At 30.6% G+C, this 21,390-nt stretch overlaps 1 protein-coding gene across 8 annotated transcripts in view; it reads left to right on the top strand.

Moving 5' to 3' along the window:
- Positions 1 to 21,390, top strand: part of LOC143044300 (ankyrin repeat and fibronectin type-III domain-containing protein 1-like) — a 188,991-nt gene that overhangs the window by 105,175 nt on the left and 62,426 nt on the right. For 5 of the 8 annotated variants that reach the window (XM_076216243.1, XM_076216244.1, XM_076216242.1 and 2 more), the window contains 2 exons: positions 15,059 to 15,216; positions 20,404 to 20,535. In XM_076216243.1, the coding sequence (XP_076072358.1) occupies positions 15,059 to 15,216; positions 20,404 to 20,535 (290 nt within the window). Of the gene's footprint in view, positions 1 to 3,785; positions 3,878 to 12,560; positions 12,650 to 13,682; positions 13,772 to 15,058; positions 15,217 to 20,403; positions 20,536 to 21,390 lie in introns of those variants that run through there. The other 3 variants (XM_076216248.1, XM_076216249.1, XM_076216250.1) reach the window with 3 other exon arrangements.

The following is a 21,390-nucleotide window of genomic DNA, read 5'->3' as shown; positions in this document are numbered from 1 at the left end:
GACAGTGGTATAACAGCACAACATCAGAACAAACAGCTTAATAAATATTGGTCTTACTCAAAAGATTGGTAGGAGGCACAAAACCAGATAACATAAAAACAGTAGACACAAAGCACTGAGACAAGAGAACTGGCAGTCAAAAAGTAGTTCAAAACCAATTACAACTAATAGACATACATGACCTTGTGCAATGTCAAAATATAAGTAAACAGTATTGATGGGATGTTGGGTAATGAGTTTAAAAAAGAAAAGAAAAAGAAAATCAATGTGAGTACCAAAAATAAAAAAAAGATATTCAGAGGGGTATTAGCACAAGAGATAAAAAATATTCAAATCTGCTCTTTTTTTTTTTTTGTTCAATCATTAATGAAAGTGAAATAGTGAAAAAAAATACACTTTGATCCAATGTGGTTCAATTTTGCTGATGAATTTTTCAACTTCATGGAATATGACTATACATGTGACCTTCAATTTAACCCGTTAGCTAGATATAGGTTATGCATAATCTAAGCATGTTCAGCTATTAAAAGGAAACGAATCTCAACATTGATAGTCAAACATTATGATAATGGTGAACAAATTTGGTTGTCGGAATTCATCCCCAAAATTTCATTCCTTTAGAGGTAAAAATTATGTTAAAACATTTTTTAAGCTATAATATGAACTCAAACAGACCTAGAAAATTCCAATTGCATGTATTTGCCATCTATTTATATCCATAATTAGGCTTATATCAGGTTATCATGACATTCAGCATTCTTCATGGGTCACCTTAATGACATTAGATGGCATCTAGAAGTAACAGTACAAACAAAACAATGATTCATATTTTCAAGTCTATGCATTGCAAATTGTTTATTTTAGACTTTTGATAATTTAGATATAGTACATTGAGGTAGGTTAAATCAAAGATGAGAATTTGAGTCAAATCATTGAACTTTAAAAGATATGATTAAAATTCATCATAAGTGAAAGTTTGAATATGGTTTGTTTATAAACCATGACATCCTGAATCACACGGAAGGGGACGACAAATGGCTGACCCGTGTTAAGAGAGAACCATATCTCATGCACGTTAAAGACACCCTTGTAGATTTCGAAAAAAGTGTAGGCTAATGCCGCTACAAGGCAGCACTCGCACCTGCAAAGTGGAAAGGGATTAATATAAGTTGCAAAACTTGTTTCCCAATCCACTATAAATAAATATGTTTAAACTATCCTGAATCACAGACTACTAAGCTATCTTGATTCTGTAGGGAGGAAATAGTCTAGAAAAAAAAAGTAAAAACACAAAAATACTGTACTCCGAGGAAAATTCAAAAAGGAAAGTCCCGAATCAAATGGCAAATTCAAAAGTTCAAACACATCAAACGAATGGATAACAACTGTCATATTCCTGACTTGGTACAGGCATTTTCTTATGTAGAAAATGGTGGATTGAACCTGGTTTTATAGCTAGCTAAACCTCTCACTTGTATGACAGTCACATAAAATGAATTGATATAAAAACAGTCAGAAGTCAATAAACAGTTGATAAACTTCCTACATCCAAAGCACCTTCCTGGATTCTAAACATTTGAAAGGCTGGGGGTTTAATGAGTTTGAATGTACTAAATATGTTCTTATGTAATTTTCAAAACATCAATTTTGGAAGGTAAATATTTGAAACAGTTTTTGTAATCAAATATGCCACCTTTAATGCATTTTTGAAAATACCATTGTTATGATATATGATCAGTGATTTTGTTAATGAAGACAAAATGTTAGGTAAATAAAGTTTACAGCAGACGGACTGAACAAATGACAATAGTAACAGACGACTCAATGATTGAAGAGATACTTGTAATAAAGAGGACTTGGTCTTCTGGGAATATGGAAAATATCTTTTTCTGAGAAACTATAATCAGATATGGAACTCATTTGAACAAATCTTGCATCATTTCAACGAAAATCCAATAAACAAACAAACATTGTAACCTGATTATATACAAACAGGATTCTTAAATTAATATTGTAAATTTCTACAATGACAGATTCATTTGCTATTTTAAGGAGAAATTTACAAAATGATCCGTAATGTTTGATCAGAATGTAATGGTATGACGTTGGCTTAAAATTTTGTTTATCAAATGATTAATATGTTCCAATGTTTGGTATATACAGCTTTGAAACTCTTATTTGTAGTGGGTTGTGTTTGAACTCAAATAATAAGGATGGGAATAGAACAATTTGAAGATAAAAGACAGATATAATGTATAATTTGTAACAACAAATTTAAACCTAACTGTATAGTTCATGTTACTCCAATAAACTTTTACATTTTACTTTTATAGTTGCTAACATATGGTCTCAAGTTGAATGAAAAATGATGAAAATAGCCATGGCTGAAATAAAAAAGACAGTCCAAAAGAGTTTTTAGAAAATGAGAAAAAAATGGTTTCTATTCATTTATTTAAATTTCGTCTTGAGTTTGAGATAATCATATAGTTGCATTTCACCAACGAGTATATGCATGGTTTGGGATTTCTTAAAGAATTTTATCTTGGAGACTCTTAGTCACTGGTAGTTTCTCTTTTTAAGTACAAGATGGGTTATATTAAAGAAGGAGATAAGTGTGGACACAGAATAGTATTTTAGTAAGATTGGTTATGTCATTGTTGAAAACATGGAATCAAATACAAAATAATTCTTTGTTAATATTTCCGTGAATTTGATTATAAACTAAATTATTTCTATGTTTTAAAGGACGGGTTCTTGGAATACACCTGTAAATCTTTAATTAAGGCTTGGGGAATAATCGTGTCCGCCCAGGTTAATAGCCTTCATAATAGATGAAAATTACACCTATTTGTTTTCTAAATTGATCAGTAAATAAAAACACATTAAAACTAAAGACAATGGCATATGGCTTGTGTTTTATTAAGGTATGGTGTAACCTTTAATTACTGGGTATATATATATAATCATTTATGTATAGACCACTGTAATATTAACTAAGCAGATCCAGCAACCACATGATAAAGTACAGGTTAATAACGGGTAAAAGATAAAGGTGAAGCACGTTTTAGATGTAAACAATTAACACCTGAAAACAAACGTTTGTAATGTGATTCAATCCTTAATTCCAGTTATTATATAGACTCTTCTAGTCTATGTGTACTCACAGTTCACAAATTGCTCTTTTTCAACAGTATAATTTATCTTATTTATTAGATATCGACTCTTTTAATCTGAAACTAATTGATATTTGTTTACTCTAACTTCTGTCAGTTTTTTTGTGGAATTGGTAATTTTGGTCTGAAGATGAATTGATCATTATAGATTTATTTGATTTTAGGTTGTAATTTTGGTCAGCATACGTCATTGTTGTTGATAAGTATTTTGAAATTTCTTGGTGCGTACTAACAGAACTTCATTAGATTATGGATAGCGAAAATGAACTTCCTGTTTTAATAGTGACGAGATTTAAAAATTTTTCTTGACAATCATAGAACGAATCAATTACTTTTACGTAGGTTTTAATGAATATATACAATGCAGACTCTCTTTTATGAAAACTTAATTGCATTATTTCTGAAGCCAAACGTCATTACATTTAGTATTAGAGAAAGAGAGTTTTGACTAAGCTTAAACATTAGAGAATTCAAGGAAATTCCGTAGGAGGTAGCTTCTGGTGATTTACAAATATCTATATAATTAATATTTTGTGAACTTTAATTTTTGCAAGGACCTAAGAAAGGTGAATTTATACAAAATTGTGTGGAACATTTATGAAACATTCCGAAATATTTGAGAAAGGCATGGTTCCTGAAAAAGCACGATTAAAATGGAAGGTATTGTGTTCAGTAGTTAGATGGATTTCTAATTCTATAAAAAGGTAAGAATATAACATTTGCAATTTCTCTACATGTCAAATAGTTGTAAACATAAATCTAATGGTAATCATTTTTACAGTTGATCATTAATTGGAACTGATAAATTGGTATCCTAAAAGGTCAATACTTGAAAATTTCAGGTTATCCAAAGTTTTTGTTTTGTGAAGCTTTATAAAATTTCTATTGGTCCATCTGGCACAGTGAGATGAATGCCTCATAAAAAAAACTAAAACTACAGGGTAAGGAAGTAAAGAAAAAGAAATTTAACTCCAAAGTGAAGATTTGAAAGAAGAGATGTAATTCTAGAAAGGAGATCTATAAGAGTTGATCAGACCTTCAAATTTAGAAAATATAGTTTCTATTTCTATTATCAGTTATACACCAGTAGTGCAGAAAGAAGTCTTATTGTTTAAGGTAGTTCAGGGGTATAGAAAAAAAATGACAGAATTTTCTTATACTTTGTGAAATTTAACTTTGAAGTATTGTAAATGAAAAAATGCAAAAAAAATTGGGGGTCACCGGCCATCTAAGAGATATTTTGACCTCTGAAAATGAGTGCAAATAGGTTATATGGAAATATAGGGAAAATGGACAAAAAAACAATTTGATTGAATTTTCAAAGCAAAATAAATGACAGAAGTTGCTCATTTTTTCATAAAGTAAAGCTTGATGTCTCTATTTTATAAAATTGAAATAAAATTGGGGGCTCACCGGCCATCCAAGAGATTTTTTGACCTATGAAAATGGGTGCAAATAGGCTAAATATAGGGAAAACAGGCATAAAATATCTTTGATTGAATTTTAAGAGCAAAATAAATGACAGAAGTTGCCTATTTTTTCATACTGTAAAGCTTGATATCTCTATTTTATAAAATTGAAATAAAATATGGGGGTCACCGGCCATCCAAGAGATTTGTTGACCTCTGAAAATGAGTGCAAATAGGCTAAATATAGGGAAAACAGGCATAAAATATCTTTGATTGAATTTTAAGAGCAAAATAAATGACAGAAGTTGCCTATTTTTTCATACTGTCAAGCTTGATGTCTCTATTTTATAAAATTGAAATAAAATTTGGGGGTCACCGGCCATCCAAGAGATTTTTTGACCTATGAAAATGGGTGCAAATAGGCTAAATATAGGGAAAACAGGCATAAAATATCTTTGATTGAATTTTAAGAGCAAAATAAATGACAGAAGTTGCTCATTTTTTCATACTGTAAAGCTTTATGTCTCTATTTTATAAAATTGAAATAAAATTTGGGGGTCACCGGCCATCCTAGAGATTTTTTGACCTCCGAAAATGAGTGTAAATAGGCTAAATATAGGGAAAACAGGCATAAAATATCTTTGATTGAATTTTAAGAGCAAAATAAATGACAGAAGTTGCCTATTTTTTCATACTGTAAAGCTTGATGTCTCTATTTTATAAAATTGAAATAAAATTTGGGGGTCACCGGCCATCCAAGAGATTTTTTGACCTCTGAAAATGAGTGCAAATAGGCTAAATATAGGGAAAACAGGCATAAAATATCTTTGATTGAATTTTTAGAGCAAAATAAATGACAGAAGTTGCTCATTTTTTTCATACTGTAAAGCTTGATATCTCTATTTTATAAAATTGAAATAAAATTTGGGGGTCACCGGCCATCCAAGAGATTTATTGACCTCTAAAAATGAGTGCAAATAGGCTAAATATAGGGAAAACAGGCTTAAAATATCTTTGATTGAATTTTAAGAGCAAAATAAATGACAGAAGTTGCTCATTTTTTTCATACTGTAAAGCTTGAAGTCTCTAATTTATTAAATTGAAATAAAATTTGCGGGTCATCCGCCATCCAAGAGATTTTTTTAGCAAAATAAATGACAGAAGTTGTTCATTGTGCAACGAGGGGTTTACCTCTGCGGTTGTATAAAGCTGCGTCCTGCGGAGCATCTGGTTATTATTGTGCTTAATACACCATATTTGTGACAACATATGAAAAGTGTGAGCTGACAGTCTGCTAAGTTTTTATCCATAAGTCTCATTCTGACTTTCTATCTGAAAGGTTTTTATGTGTCAATATTTGTGTTTCAATATAAAAGGAAGATGTGGTATGATAATTGATTGTTAATGAGGCAACTCTCCGCAATAGACCAAAAGACACAGAAGTTAACAACTACAGATCAAAAGCGGTTATTGCATAGTGAGCTGTAAAAGGCCCTTCAATTTCTAATGAAAAACAATTCAAATGAGAAAACTGAAGGCATATTAATGTACAAATGATGAACAAAAAAAAAATATGTGACACAACAAAAGACAACCACTATCTGAATTACAGGTTCATGACTTGGGACAGGCACATACATAATGTTGTGGGGTAAATGTTTGAAGGTGACAACCCTTCCCCTTAACCTGGGACAGTGGTGTAAATTGGTACAACATAGGGGTTTTATCAATTTGTATTATTCATTTGTGAACTCTGAATCTAGCGAAAAGTAGATTATCACAGATAAATTTGCAGAATGAGTTGTATGAATAGTCGGGACCCTTGTCTTGCACTTTATGGAGCAAGAAAAATGTGATGAGATTTGTATGTACATAAAGTCTGTCATAAAATTAAAGATTTCAGTATATTCGCATTTTACAATATTTTTTGTAACTGCTGTATTTAACATGTTATTTTTCTCTTCTACTGTAGGATAGAAAAGAAAAGTAAGTGGTTCAAATATACATGTATGCCTCTTGAGACTAAAATTACATGCAATAAAAATCAGCCCCCAAAAAAGCAAATTTTAATAACTACAGCTGTAGTATGCATTTTTAAATGTAAATACAATGTATGTGTTAGGGGCCTAAATTGACCCTGAATTATTTCAAGTGTTTTTGGCCTTAGACTTTTTAATACATAACGTACTATTAAATTATTACATGTAATATACTATGCCATTTGTAATTTCCTTTCTATTTAAAGTACATTTTAAACATATCGGAGGATTCAGAGGCAGCCCTGGGAAAAATTTGGTTAATAATATAGGGAATCACTGGAGCATGACCTGAGCGGGTCCCCTTTTAGGCAGTCAGTGAGCCCCCACTTATGAAAAATTCTGGATCCGCCACGGGGATTATTTATACAACAAAAACATTCACGAGGTTTTAAATTGCAGGAAAATATCACCTCTTTATACAAGCCCTCCCCCTTTTTCATTCAAAAACCCACTAAACATGCTAAAAGGCACATACTCATACATTTTTATAATTTTGACTTTTGAATAATTATTATACATTCTACATGTCTGATACATGTACATCAAATTAGTCTTTAAAAACATTTTGTCTATAACATATATCTTATAATTGCCATGAAACTTGGTCCGTAGGCTTTTAATTTAGTAAGCTCTGGTCACACAAAGTTGGTTAAGATCAGTTAGTTCCTACTATCCTATTAGATAGGAATATAGTTAATTTATTATCCTTTGATTAATGATTTTATCTTTATTTACACAATAAAGACTTTAGTTTTCTCGTTTGAATTGTTTTACATGGTCTTACCGGGGCCTTTTATAGCTGACTATGCGGTATGGGCTTTGCTCATTGGTGAAGGCCGTTCTGTGACCTATAGTTGTTAATGTTTGTGTCATTTTGGTCTTTTGTGGATAGTTGTCTCATTGGCAATCATACCACATCTTCTTTTTTATATCTTGTGTGAACATTACAATGCGTTCCACATGAAAATCAATTATATAATCATTTTTATAAATTTGATTTCATACCTTGAATTTTTTTTCATACACCTTTAAAAAATATGCCTTTAAATAAAGAGGAAGTATTTAAAGAGTTGAAATTATACTGTAACTTTTGGTCATGAATGGACCAGCTAAAAAAGGTTAAAAAATGTCTGAAGCCATCAAGAGAATATGACACCCACTTAGTGCAGGTGTAATTTTTAAAAGTTTGCATTTAATGTCTTTAACATATTAAAGAAATGCACTTCGAAATAACTGTGTAGAGACCTACAATGTAACAAGCTTTTAAATTTAGAAAAATATCATTTTATGACAAGACCGCTTTTCCTGTTTAGGTAGTAAAAGTTTTGTTTTCTCTCATGAAGATTCTGTAGGATCAAATATATTATAGGAGGGTAAGGAAAAGATTTAAAGAATAGAGAATAATGCATGAAATGTTCACAATACATTCATGACATTTGTAAATATAAAAGAAAATAGACATACATGTAACAATGAAGAAGGTTGTTAAATTATAAGAAGTACAGAAAAATGGAAAAAAAATAAATAGAGATAAATGGTATAAAGAATTAGATAGGAATGAAATGAAGGACCCTCAATCCAGACCATCGGTAAGAAAGGTAGTTTTGTGAAATGATTCATATTTAAAAATAATTTATACAGTCTAGATCCCGCTAACTTGTTTAACCCCACCACATTATTTATGTATGTGTCTGTCCCAAGTCAGGAGCCTGTAATTCAGTGGTTGTCATTTGTTTATGTGTAACATATTTGTTTTTCATTCATTTTTTTTAAACAAATAAGGCCGTTTGTTTTCTTGTTTGAATTGTTGTACATCATGTATATTGTCATATCTGGGCCTTTCATTGCTGACTATGCGGTATGGGTTTTGCTCATTGTTGAAGGCCGTACAGTGACCTATAGCTGTTTATGTCTGTGCCATTTTGGTCTCTTTTGGATACATTGAAGTTGTCTCATTGGCAATCATACCACATCTTTTTTTATATAGATGGGTTTTGTTCTATTCTTACATGTCTAAATTTTAAGTCTGCATGCTTAACCAAAAATGTTATAACTGGAATCCTAGCAAAATAAACTGCATTCACATTCGAATACTCCAGGTTTGCAACAAGAAAATTCTGTTTGCATATACATGTAATTATATAAATCCCCTACTTTCATGAAATTTTATCATAACCTTTTCTCCCAGAAACCTCAATGGTCTGAACCCTATGCAGATGACATATTTCTCTGGTCCACAAATTTTCAAATCTATTACATGATAAAAGTACCATGAGCTATGCCTTTAGTTACATTCATAATTAATTTTCAGCCTGAAAAAGGGGGGGGGGGGGTGTCATTGTTTTGTTGTTGGACACGGATATTGTTTTGAAATTTATTTACGCTTAAAGGTTATTTTTCAGTGGTCGTGAATCGCTCTTTGAACTTGTATATTCAATTCATTAGTGCTTACTTGTCAGTTTAAATTTCCCCCTTTTCATGATTTGTTTACATCATCTTTCGCCAGTTTGTCGGACCTTTTCTAGTGTAAGACAAGGGTGAAACTGCTTCATAAGCTACCAAAATGAAGATCGTTATCTATAATTTCGATCTGCATTACAGTATTCATGAAAAGCAGTCCACGTGTTCGATAAATGTGAGTTATTCTCTTTTCATTCTTCTCCTTCGTCAAAAACATGCTTCATATTTATTTTTAGAACGGAAGTACTATTTCAACAATGACAATTGTAAGAATAAATTTTATTAAGTTTTAAAATTGCATTTAAAAGTTATTCAACTCTTTCTCAATGCATTTGAATAAAACAGATTATTAAAATGATCATATTTTACTGTTATGGAAAATTACGACAATGTACATCACTTACGATATCAATGCGCAACTTTATGCGCAGACGGCGCGAAAATTTAAACCCCCGAACTACCTTAAAGATTCAAATTTATATTTCCATGCATTAGTTGGACTTCATTTCCATTCTCTATTTTATTCAAATGAAATCCTTTTTATCATTTTTTTTAATGATAACCCAAGGGTAAAAGTTGTCATTTGGAATCCTGAATCAGAACTTCAAAAAAATTAAACTCTGAAATCTAAATGAGCTAAAGAATTGTTTAAAAAAGTTTACCAAACAAATAATAGATTTTTACTCTATGTGAAATTTGTTGGAGATCTTTTCATGGAAGAAGGGAGATAACTGGAATTTTCACTTTTCATTAAAATGTGATTAGACCTTCAATGATGAAGTCAGATATTATGAAGAAATCTAAGAGCCCAGACCAACTTCAAGAAAATTCTAATGAATTTTTGGTGACTGTTTAAAGGTTGGATATATGGACTTGGCATTAAGATTAAGAAAAGACGTTAATAGTGTATTTGATTATAAGATTATTTTGTATAGTCTTTTAACTAAATTTGATTCGGTCAAAAAGATATATTTGTCAGCTGTATTTTCATAGAGCAGACAGAAAAGTCATCTTGCACAGTTGGAGTTGTATTGAAAATATTTTAAAATAGAAATAGAAAATCCTAATATTTTTGTGAAGCAATCTTTAAAACACAAACAGTCAAAATGATTTTTATTCTGATTTTCAGGACAATAAAAAAATAGCTATTTCTTCTTGGTTGATAATCTTCTGCCAGGTTGATATATCCCGAAATCAACCTCATACAATGTCTTTAATTGTTTAAAAATGGCCTTCAACAATGAGCCAATACCATTTAGAAAAGTTAGTTTTAATCATTCATTGTGCATGGCGGCAATAGAGCCTTTTCATGTTGGTGAAGTATAATTCAATTGAAGTTAAATATTTATTTGTTTTATTTCACATGAATTTACCAAAGTATCAATAAAACCATATAAAAGATGAAACAAAATATGTATGCTCTCAGTAATTCTTTTTGAGTTATCTCTCTTTGATTAATAAATACAACAGCATGGATTGGGAAAAGGGAACACATTTGATGGACAGGTTTCATTAATTTTCTGTCAGCTAGAAAATATTATTAACTCCTCACAGTAATTGACACATTTGACCTACCACACACTATATATACCCTAACTTAAGCTATTTATATAGCCTATAGTTACTTTTCTAGTGAGCAATATTTCTGCTGTATATACTACAATTGGCATGTTATGTCAATTTTTGTCATTCCTTTGTATTAGTTTTGCCTCATAGTTGTAAATCATAACCTGTTGAATGCATTTAGCCATTTCATAATGTTTATCATCACATTGTGTACACTTCTAATATACATAATATAAAACGGCATTAATTAGCTGATTATTTTTTTTAATCAAAGATACCAGGCTTGTAATTTGTGGAAGCCAAATGCTTGTTTCTTCTACGAAAAACCTTGCAAGCAGGTTAATCATTGAATAAAAAGAAGTTGAGAACTAATTAATTGTGAATGTATATTTTTGTAAAAAAAAAATGGATATGAAAACCTGTTTAATTTGATTTAGAGTTATGGTTCTTCCGTCACTCAGGTGTTGTGTATTGGCTTGATTGAATTAACTATATTTTTTTTTACAACTTTGAATCTTTTGAATTTTTGGAGACCAAATGTTTTTATAAAGGAAGAGGGAATTGCCTAGCAAACATCTTGTGGCTAAAATACAGACCAAAGCATTCTGTCACTTCAGGTCTAAACATGCTGAGTGCATATTTATAATCAGTTTGGAAGAACTTAATTAAATGCCTCATTAAAAGTTAGATGTTGTTTATTTTTCATCTGAAATGTTAAAGTTACTGACATTGAAAATCTGAAATTTTCTGCTGTGTTATTTTATAGTTGTAAAGTGTTGTGTTTTTTTGTATGTTCCTGTAGAGGCCTAACTTTGTAATGTTACCAAATTTTTGTTATTCTTCTGAATTAAAACAGCTGTATAGAATTTATTAGTTATACCAGCAGATCTAGAGCTAATTTTTTGGTACATTTAAGAGTTTAATGATATATGGCCCATGGCCCAAATTCCATGAAAGTAGTAACAAGTTGTTATGTGTCGGTAAATCCTGCAGAGCTGTAAATAATTTTTGTTACTGCTTCCCTATAGTTACAAGTTGATGAGAAATTCATCACAAAATGTTCCCTATAGTTAGTGGATAAAAAGGATGACACAGGACTTTCCTTGTAGTGTGTGGATGGGAAACTCTACCAAGAAGCCTCTCAGTGATATAAACCATTGATGATACAATTGTATTTTTTGACAATATAACCAAGATCAATGGAAAACATTGTTTTATCCAATTGTCTGTAATTTACGCATTTCTTTCCGTTTAATGGAATTGGGACTTCTCAGTAGTCTTACAAATCGTTTGTTGTCAGCATATTATACAATAGCATCCTTGGAGAATACGTTATTGTGATTAAAACTTGTATGATATAGGATGACGCTTGTCATTTCTGACGTTTTGGTGACACACAACAGAATTGTTTCAAAAAGCAACAGAAAATTAATCTAATAATTATAATTTGAGCTAAAAATGGAAAGAGTATATGAACTTTAACATTTAATGTGTGAATAAGTAAAAAACTAGTGTTACCACTAAATTTTGGAATGGCAATGTTCTGTGTTGTACAGTTGGAAGTTTTCTTTCACGAAATTTTATAGATATTTGTTAATGTTTTATTAAATGTTTTTTGACTTATGTTTTGCATTGAAAATGTTTTTAATGAGGTTTTCACTGAAAAGAAGGATTGTTACTTTTAAATCTTGATAAAGCTCATTAACTGACTTTTGACAACTTTTTATGTGCCTTGATCAGAGGATAAGTCAGTTTTTGACAATGAAATAGTTTTTACTATTGTGTTAAATATATGCAGTGTTTGTTATTTACATTCTGTTTATTACAAAAGTTGAGGCATGCTTTTGTCGCTGAAAAATATTGAATTAATTTGTGTGTACTTTGACATGTGATTTTGAGAAGGACATAAACTTAAATATACATGGAAAATGTCTGCATTCCTAAATATACCATTACTACAAAGGATACGGACATCTTTTAGACGGAAAACCAGGTTTGAAGAGTATGCTTTGTTAACAAATCTTTTTCTTTCAATAATTTAAATTGAGATATTCTGTTTTTAAAAAGTGATTTTTGTACACAGTAAAGTTCTCAGTGATGAGTTTTCCTTTTTAGAGTTTTTTCCTCTTGATTTTTGTTGTTTGGTTCTATGGCTTTTCATTAGAGGTGCTATTTGTTACTTTTTACTTTCCTGTAGTAATTATTTAAGCAATCAGAATTTATAATTTTTGCAGGATATATATATTTATAGACAACAACATCCTTCAAATGGGACAATTATAAGTACAGGGTCATATCAAAGATAACGAAAAACCTATATCATTTCTTCTTGGTTTTATTTTAAAGTATATATTTAAAGTAAGAATTATTTTTTTCAATGTTATAGCTGATCGATTCAGAGACAGACTTATAATTGTTTTTTTTTGGAGAATGGTTAGAAAATGTTAACTTTTCCTTTGAATGGAGAGACACATGCTTTTGATGAAAATTTAAATAACCATTCCCTTAAATATTTAATTATTTTTGTTAATTATAATATTTTACATCAGAGACAAAATGGAATACTAAAATCATTTTTGAAAATATGCAATTAACCCAACATAGTACTCAATGTGTCATTTCATGTTGTAAATTGAATTTTAATCTCAAAAGTTGTACTTACAAAAACCATTAAATTTGATGAAATGACAAGAAAAGGTAAATTAGGAAACTGAAATAAATGTAAAAGCAATTAATTGTTTAATCAATGAAATCTATTTCTTTTAATTGTATTGTACAAAACAAGTTTGAATTGTTGACTTTTTAATTATTTATTGAGCAAATAGTAAACCTAAAGTTTGGCAATAGAAGTATTATTGTTAATCTTCAAGCTTAAATTCTAAATATCGTTATGTGAAGTTACAGTTTGCAGTAGTACATTTACTGCTGTATGTAATTTACAAAGATTTTTAACTCTGACATCTGAGATTTAAACAGTGATAAATAGATTGTTTTACATTAAGTTGGTGCATGTTTATACAAACATGGATGTTTTATTTAGATTGGAATGATTTATTGATTACTGGATTAATTTAGTAATAATTGAAGTTTTAAATAAAATGGGCTCTGGATCATCGGTACAAAGGTATAGTACTTATACATATTTTCATATTTCTATTACTTAACATTTTATTTCTGTCAATGTATTGTTTTTTGTTTGGTATTTTATAAGATTGCAATTTCAACATTGTGAGTAAGCTTATAAGTTTTTTAACATCCAAATTTAATAGAAAAGCTCAGTTTTGTACCTGTATGGTAATTTGCAAAAGTTAATATTTTGTTTTTGTATCCATTTTTTTTTAGGGGAGAGATTTTTTTTTTTATATGAATACTTTATTTTAGAAATAACAATGGCCATCATATTCAAATGTTATCATGGTTGTTGTATATATGCCTAAGTGGTATTGAGTTTTTTTTTTACTTCATCCTTGTAATGGTGATTGTTAAAATATGCAAGTTTTCTCATAGAAATTGCTTTAAATTCTGTATTAGATGAAATGTCTTTGAAATTCAAGAATTATCTCCCTTGTGTGTACAAAACAGTATAGAAATTTGTCATAAAAATTGGTCTGTTCAAATCAAATGGTGACTTGTGTGCTAATTTTTATATGCAGTCTCAAGAAACCATCATGGAAAATAATCTCACACTTGACTTATATTTAGAATGAAATATCTCATGGTTTAACCTGGAATCACTAAATTTACAAGTCAGTGCCTTGCCAGTCAATTTTTTGGTAATTTTATCTTGCTAAATTGTTGAAGGTCATACATTGACCTATAGTTGTTAATTACTGTCATTTATGAAGACTAATGTCGCATTGACCATCATACCACATCTTTTTTTTTTTATTTTGACATGTTGCTAGTAAATAAAGCAGTTGATTTGACTTGTATGTGATTTGAACCTTGAATTCTGCAATAAACATATAGAACTGTGTTCTTTGGTCACAATTGATAACCCAACTTTAAGTAATCGGTAAAAAGGAAGTTGATAAAAATTTATACCATCGTATAGCATGCTCAAATGAAGTCTGATGCCAAATTTAAGCATGTTCTGATGCATAGTTCTTAACACTTAAACTGTGACAAAATATTCATACATACTGGTAGTATAAATATAACAATAACTTCAACCAAATTTCATGAAAAATGTGACAGAAATTTTTATGGGATGCTTGGAGCAACACATAGGGGTAAAACATCATAGTCCTCTCCTTTGGAGCAACACATAGGGGTAAAACACCATAGTCCTCTCCTTTGGAGCAAGAGTATGATTAACATATCAGTTGATATACTAGTGATTTCAAATGGTTACAAACTGATCATTTTTTGATGCATTAAATATAGTAATGTTCTGTGTTTATTTTTTTAGTAACAAGCAAAGACAGCTGCACAGATCTAAGACATTACCTGTGATACACTCACCATACCAGTGTACAGATGAGGATGAGTTACCAGGCTGTCAACATATGGTACAGGGAGCTATGGATAATACCCAGAGATGGTCCAATAGAAGTCCTGATAGTTCAGGTATGAAAGTGTACAACGTGACCTCACTTGTTATAAAATCCACATTATGTGGATTCATTATATTTGTAGGGTACCAATGTTGGTGGGTAAAAGGTATTCAATCAGATACAAACTTTTTATCAGCAAAAATCAGACAAAATCAAGTATTCACTAAAACACTGTTTTCCTCAATCCACAAAAAATTGTACTCACGAAAAATTAACAGATGCACAGTAGTCCTTAATAGTAGACAACAGATATTTGTGTCATTTCAATGTTAAGCATTGCAATTCAGTTGGTAAATTTATTGTGATGAATGATAGTGAACACACACACCAAAAACATACATTGTACATGGACCAAAAAAGGTAAAGGGGATGAAAATGACAATATTAAACATACAGGCAAGATTGAGGTGTTAACTTATGCATCTGCCAATGGGATCTTGGACATTGTTTCTAAAACTTTCCAGATTTTTATTTAATTATAACAAAAATAATCTTAAAGTCATAAGAAACCTCAAACTAAAAAAATAATGCATATGTTTTTGTCGAGCCTGCAACTTTAGTTGCAGAAAGCTTGACATAGGGATAGTGATCCGGCGGCGGCGGTGGTGTTAGCTCACTTCTTAAAAGCTTTATATTTTAGAAGGTGTAAGACCTGGATGCTTCATACTTTGTATATAGATGCCTCATGTTACGAAGTTTCCGTCAGTCACATGTCCAATGACCTTGACCTCATTTTCATGGTTCAGTGACTACTTGAAAAAAAAAGTTAAGATTTTTTGTAATGTTAAATTCTCTCTTATTATAAGTAATAGGATAACTATATTTGGTATGTACGTACCTTGCAAGGTCCTCATGCCCGTCAGACAGTTTTCACTTGACCTCGACCTCATTTCATGGATCAGTGAACAAGGTTAAGTTTTGGTGGTCAAGTCCATAACTCAGATTCTATAAGCAATAGGTCTTGTATATTCGGTGTATGGAAGGACTGTAAGGTGTACATGTCCAACTGGCAGGTGTCATCTGACCTTGATCTCATTTTCATGGTTCAGTGGTTATAGTTAAATTTTTGTGTTTTGGTCTGTTTTTCTCATACTATATGCAATAGGTCTACTATATTTGTTGTATGGAATGATTGTAAGGTGTACATGTCTAGCGGGCAGATGTCATGTGACCTTGACCTCATTTTCATGGTTCAGTAGTCAAAGTTAAGTTTTTCAGTTTTGGTCTTTTTATCTAATACTATATGCCATAGGTCAACTATATTTGGTGTATGGAAATATTTTATGATCTTTATGTCAGTCGCGCAGGTTTTATGTGACCATGACCTCATTTTCACGGTTCATTGCACAGTGTTAAGTTTTTTGTGTTTTGGTCTATTTTTCTTAAACTATAAGTAATAGGTCAACTATATATGTTGTATAGAAGCATTGTTAGCTGTACATGTCTGCCTGGCATAGTTCATCTGACCTTGACCTCATTTTCAAGGTTTGTTGGTCTTTGTTTAGTTATCTTGGTTAATGTTAAGTTTATGTGACAGTTGTAATAAAGCTGAGCTTTATACTTAGGACTATCAACATAATACCAATGATAAGTATAGAAGGCGAGACATTTCAGTGTGTGCACTCTTGTTTTATTTTTATAATGGATAGTTTTCATTATAAAACTTATGTACATATACTTTTTTCTGAAGAAAATTCTTTAATTTGTTCAAATTAAGAAGAAGTTTACTTTATGTTAATTGCTTCCTAATTCCCCAACATATTTTCCATATGCACAGTGACCTCAGTGTGACATATCTCATAAAAATCCTGTTTTAACACTAATCGATTGAAAAAAAAATTGACGATTATACGAAATTTATGCGAAAAAAATGATAAAAAAGTGCACAGAAGACTAAGTTAATGATGTTTTTATGCATTGGTTCAAGAATTGGAATAACATTATTTTTCACTGGTCACTCGTTTCTTATGACTTTTAAGAATATACTTTATGATTCTGGGTAAAATTAAGTCTACATGACGAGAACAAATTTCCATTGAAATTGTAATCATAGCAATTTTTGCTTCTTTCTCAAACAAATAAACAGTTTATATACAGGGCTGACCTATAAATAGCTGATGAGTTGAATTGTTATTCTCTGATTGACCTTATTAGATTCTCAGGGCAGTGTTTTATTAATAAAGAGCTGAATATTGCTTTGTAATAGTTATATACATTGTTCCATTGACATAGATGTTTTATGAAATCTAGAATTAGATATCCCTTAGAGTGCAATAACAGCCTTTCAGACTGATCTATACCTGGCTCTTTGATAGGTAAATCTACTTTGGGAAGACTATTAAGGGAGTAGAACTTTGATTATATGAAATGTTTTCTCAACTGGTTCATGTAACAGTTCTATTAGCATGTTGCTATACGTATAGGGTGTTTATTGGTCTTACTTGGTGTTTTTCAGGTTAATAGGATTTAGCCTCATGATTTAATGTATTTTTGAAAAGTTGGTCATAAAAGAAGAGTAAATTTACTTCCTGATAGGAGTTATTTTATCTAGGAAGTGGAACTCTGATTGCTTGGAATGTTTTCTCGACTGGTTTAAGTTCTATTTATATATATATAGTGTGTTTTTCGGTTAATAGGATTTTGCATGATGATTTAATGTATATTTTTAAATTTAGCCATAAAAGTAGAATAAATTGACTTCAGGAAAGAAGTTAATGTATCTAGGAAGTAGCACTCTGGCTGCTTCAAGAAACTTTTCTTGACTGGTTTAAAGTTATGTTTGCATGTTGGTATTTTTATAGAGTGTTTTACAGTCTTGCGTTGAGTTCTTCAGTCAATAAAATTTTACTGGATGGTTTTATGTATATTTGAAAACTTGGTCAAAGAGTATATATTGAAAAGAAATTTGGTTTGTTGAAAATAGTTAAACAAGGTGCCAGAAATTTTTTAATTCTTTTTAATAAAATTGAGAATGGAAATGGGGAATTTGTCAAAGAGACAACAACCCAACCATAGAGCAGACAGCAGCAGAAGGTCATCAACAGGTCTTCAATGCAGCGAGAAATTTCTGCACACGGAGGCATCCTTCAGCTGGCCCCTAAACAAATATATTATACTAGTTCAGTGGTAATGAACACCATACAAAACTTCAAATTGTACACAAGAAACTAAAGGTTATAATAATACAAGAGTAACAAAGGCCAGAGGCTCCTGACTTGGGACAGGCGCAAAAATGCGGCAGGGTTAAACATGTTTTGAGATCTCAAACCCCCCCAATAGCTCTAGACAATGCAGAAAAGTAAATGCATAACAATACGCACATTAAAAGTCTTTATTGTTTTTGAAACTTTACAAAGAACTGAAATACCTTTGCCCTTGTATATTTAGGATTAACTCGTTAATTTAGAATAAACTTGACTCAATATATATATTTTCCACTTTTTTGCATCATCGTAAACATAGTTGATTGTAGATCTGTGTCAATGTTACGTATACGATAATCTTAACAACAATGGAAGTTGTCAACCATAGAAGAGAATCTCTTACTAGTAAAGGTGCAACTTTTGAATTTATAATATTTGGTGCTATTTTTTTCCATCAAAGGATTATTTTAAGATAAGTCAAAATGAAATTGAGAATGGAAATTGGGAATGTGTCAAAAAGACAACAACCTGACAAAATAGCATAAAACAGCACAAGGCCACCAATGGGTCTAAAACACAACAAGAAAATGAAGCATAGGGAGGTAGACTGCTTTTGAATTGATTTGTCTAGAAAGAGGTCAACTTCATGCATTGTAAAAGCTGTATCAAATTATTGCATTGAAATTGATCCTGACATCATATTTGGCAAAAGTTTTTTATTGATGAATTAAACCGAGCAGTAAGGTCTGAAAACTAAGCCTTTATTTGCTATGATCCTTACTTGTGGACTGAATTTCAAAAGATAATGATTCTCTTATCATTTTAATCAATTCTAGAAACCATTATGTAATTATAGCATCGAAAAATTTTGAAAGATTATACCAAAGTGTAAATAATTTTGCTTTTAACTAATTTGTCACCCTTACCAGAGAACTCCTTTCCTGGGGAATAGAATGTTTAAAGTTACTCAACCAAACTGTTAGATTTATTTCACTTTCATTAACTTGTTTTCTTCTTAAGTAATTCTCCAGCCATATTTAGATTAGATATTATCATGTAAATTGCTTGTATCACTTTCGCGTGGCATGTTTTGTTAATTTTCAAGCTTATGAAGTTGTCAAAGACTTCGTAAATAATATTTGTGATACATTTTTTCTGTTTCGTAATTTAAAAATTAAGTTTCTACAATGTAACTTCATTGACCAAATTTTTATTCGAAAAAAATCTGCATTATTGTGCAGTGCATAAATGTCAGTTGCAGTATTAATGGGCACCCTATAGTTATTACCTATTGAAATATTTGTGCTGCGTTGGATAGAAATCGAACTTATGCAAATGAACATCAATACATCTGTTATTCTATCTATGGTAGGAAAAATCTATATGCATATCTGTAACGGTTTGAAATTTTTGAACATAAAGTAATTGTTATAAGAACCATACAAAACAGACCAAAATTCATAATTCATTTTGTAATAATTTCATTTTGGATGTAACGTGTCCTCTGATTGGCTGACGTTATTTTGTTATCAGCCCATAGACAGAATTTTGTCGTGTGACCGTGACGTCATCAACGTTTTTTCACTGTTTTCTACGGTTTAAAATAGAATTTAGAATTAAATTATAAGAAATGACTGTAATATTTTTTCTGTCTATTCGAAATAACATAAAAAATGTGGTGCACACTAGCTGTTAAATAACCCGCTACGCACGTTATTCAGTGTGCACCATATTTTTTATGTTATGTCTTCATAGACAAAAAATATTACAGTCATTCCTTAATGTTCCAAATTAACCAAAGTCTCATATATGTGCATGTATATGTATACTGCAAATAAAGGTCCATTTCTATCCCACACAGCTCATTTGTTCTTTGTGTGTCCAAAGGAAGCATAAAAATCAGACAAGCAATACAAACCTTTTGCAATTTCTTGTTTATGTTAGCAGTATCTTTTGCGTTTTATCAGAAATACATTGAATGTTGTTCAAATAAAAACTTTTCTTCTCTCAAGTTTCTGAAGATATTATATAATATGAACATTTCTTCGTATCTGTAGAATACTCTGGATCTTGTGGTAGTGAGAATGGTCGGACGAAGATGAGGTCCAGGAAGTACCGGGTCAGAAGTTTGAGTCGAGAAAGAAAGTCACAGAGAAGGACAAGAAGATGCTCAGGCAGCTCAGATCAAAGTAAGGGCAAATCTCAAAAGGTTAATGGTCATCATTTTGATCCATCAACCATTTTCAAGTTGAAATGTATTTATTTTTAGACTGAAACCTATAAACATTAGTCCCAGTTTGAGGTTTATAATTAAAAAGTATCATTATAGATTTATATAAGTTGAAGCCTTGATAAGGTTAGGTAATGAGGCTGTGCTGTTACCTATAATTATTAACATCCACCTCATTCTGCCTCTAGTGGATTGTTGTCTCATTGCCAATCATACCACATCTTCTTAATTTAAGCCCAAATCATTTTAAGGTACTTAAACACAGTATTTTAGGAATAATATATATTGATTGTGTTTCAAAAGATAACTATCTATGAAATATTCATGTAGTTTTATTTTATAATAGTTTCATAAATTTAATTGGACTAAAATTCAAATGTTAAATCTAAATTATCTCCCTTTGGGCTGTAAAAAAAAAGTAAAAATTTAATTTCTTGGTACAAAGAAATAAAAACTGTTATAGTAATTGCAATTTAATTTAGCTTTTTAATTCAATGTAGCATATGCAAGAACTTTTATTGTGAAAAATTCCATATTAAACATGAATTAATAATCACATCTGGCCAAATCTCTTGAAAGTTAATTATTTATGACTTTTTTTTTTAAAGTTCATTAAAATTGAGTTTAAGGCCATAGAAGACTGAAAAATGATTGGAACTTTCTACTTAATCTCAAATTTCTGACCAAGACAGATTTGATTGCCACGGATGCTTTATTGTAATTGGTCACTATTTTATAACTATGAATAAAATCTTAGGTTTATACCCTTTCAAAAAATGTTTCCATTAATGTCTCTCGGTTCTTGCAGAAAGTT

This window comes from Mytilus galloprovincialis, chromosome 9 (assembly GCF_965363235.1).
Source record: "Mytilus galloprovincialis chromosome 9, xbMytGall1.hap1.1, whole genome shotgun sequence".
Taxonomy (NCBI): domain Eukaryota; kingdom Metazoa; phylum Mollusca; class Bivalvia; order Mytilida; family Mytilidae; genus Mytilus; species Mytilus galloprovincialis.
The sequence above is the reverse complement of the archived record's forward strand: the minus strand, read 5'-3'. Positions and strand labels throughout refer to the sequence as shown.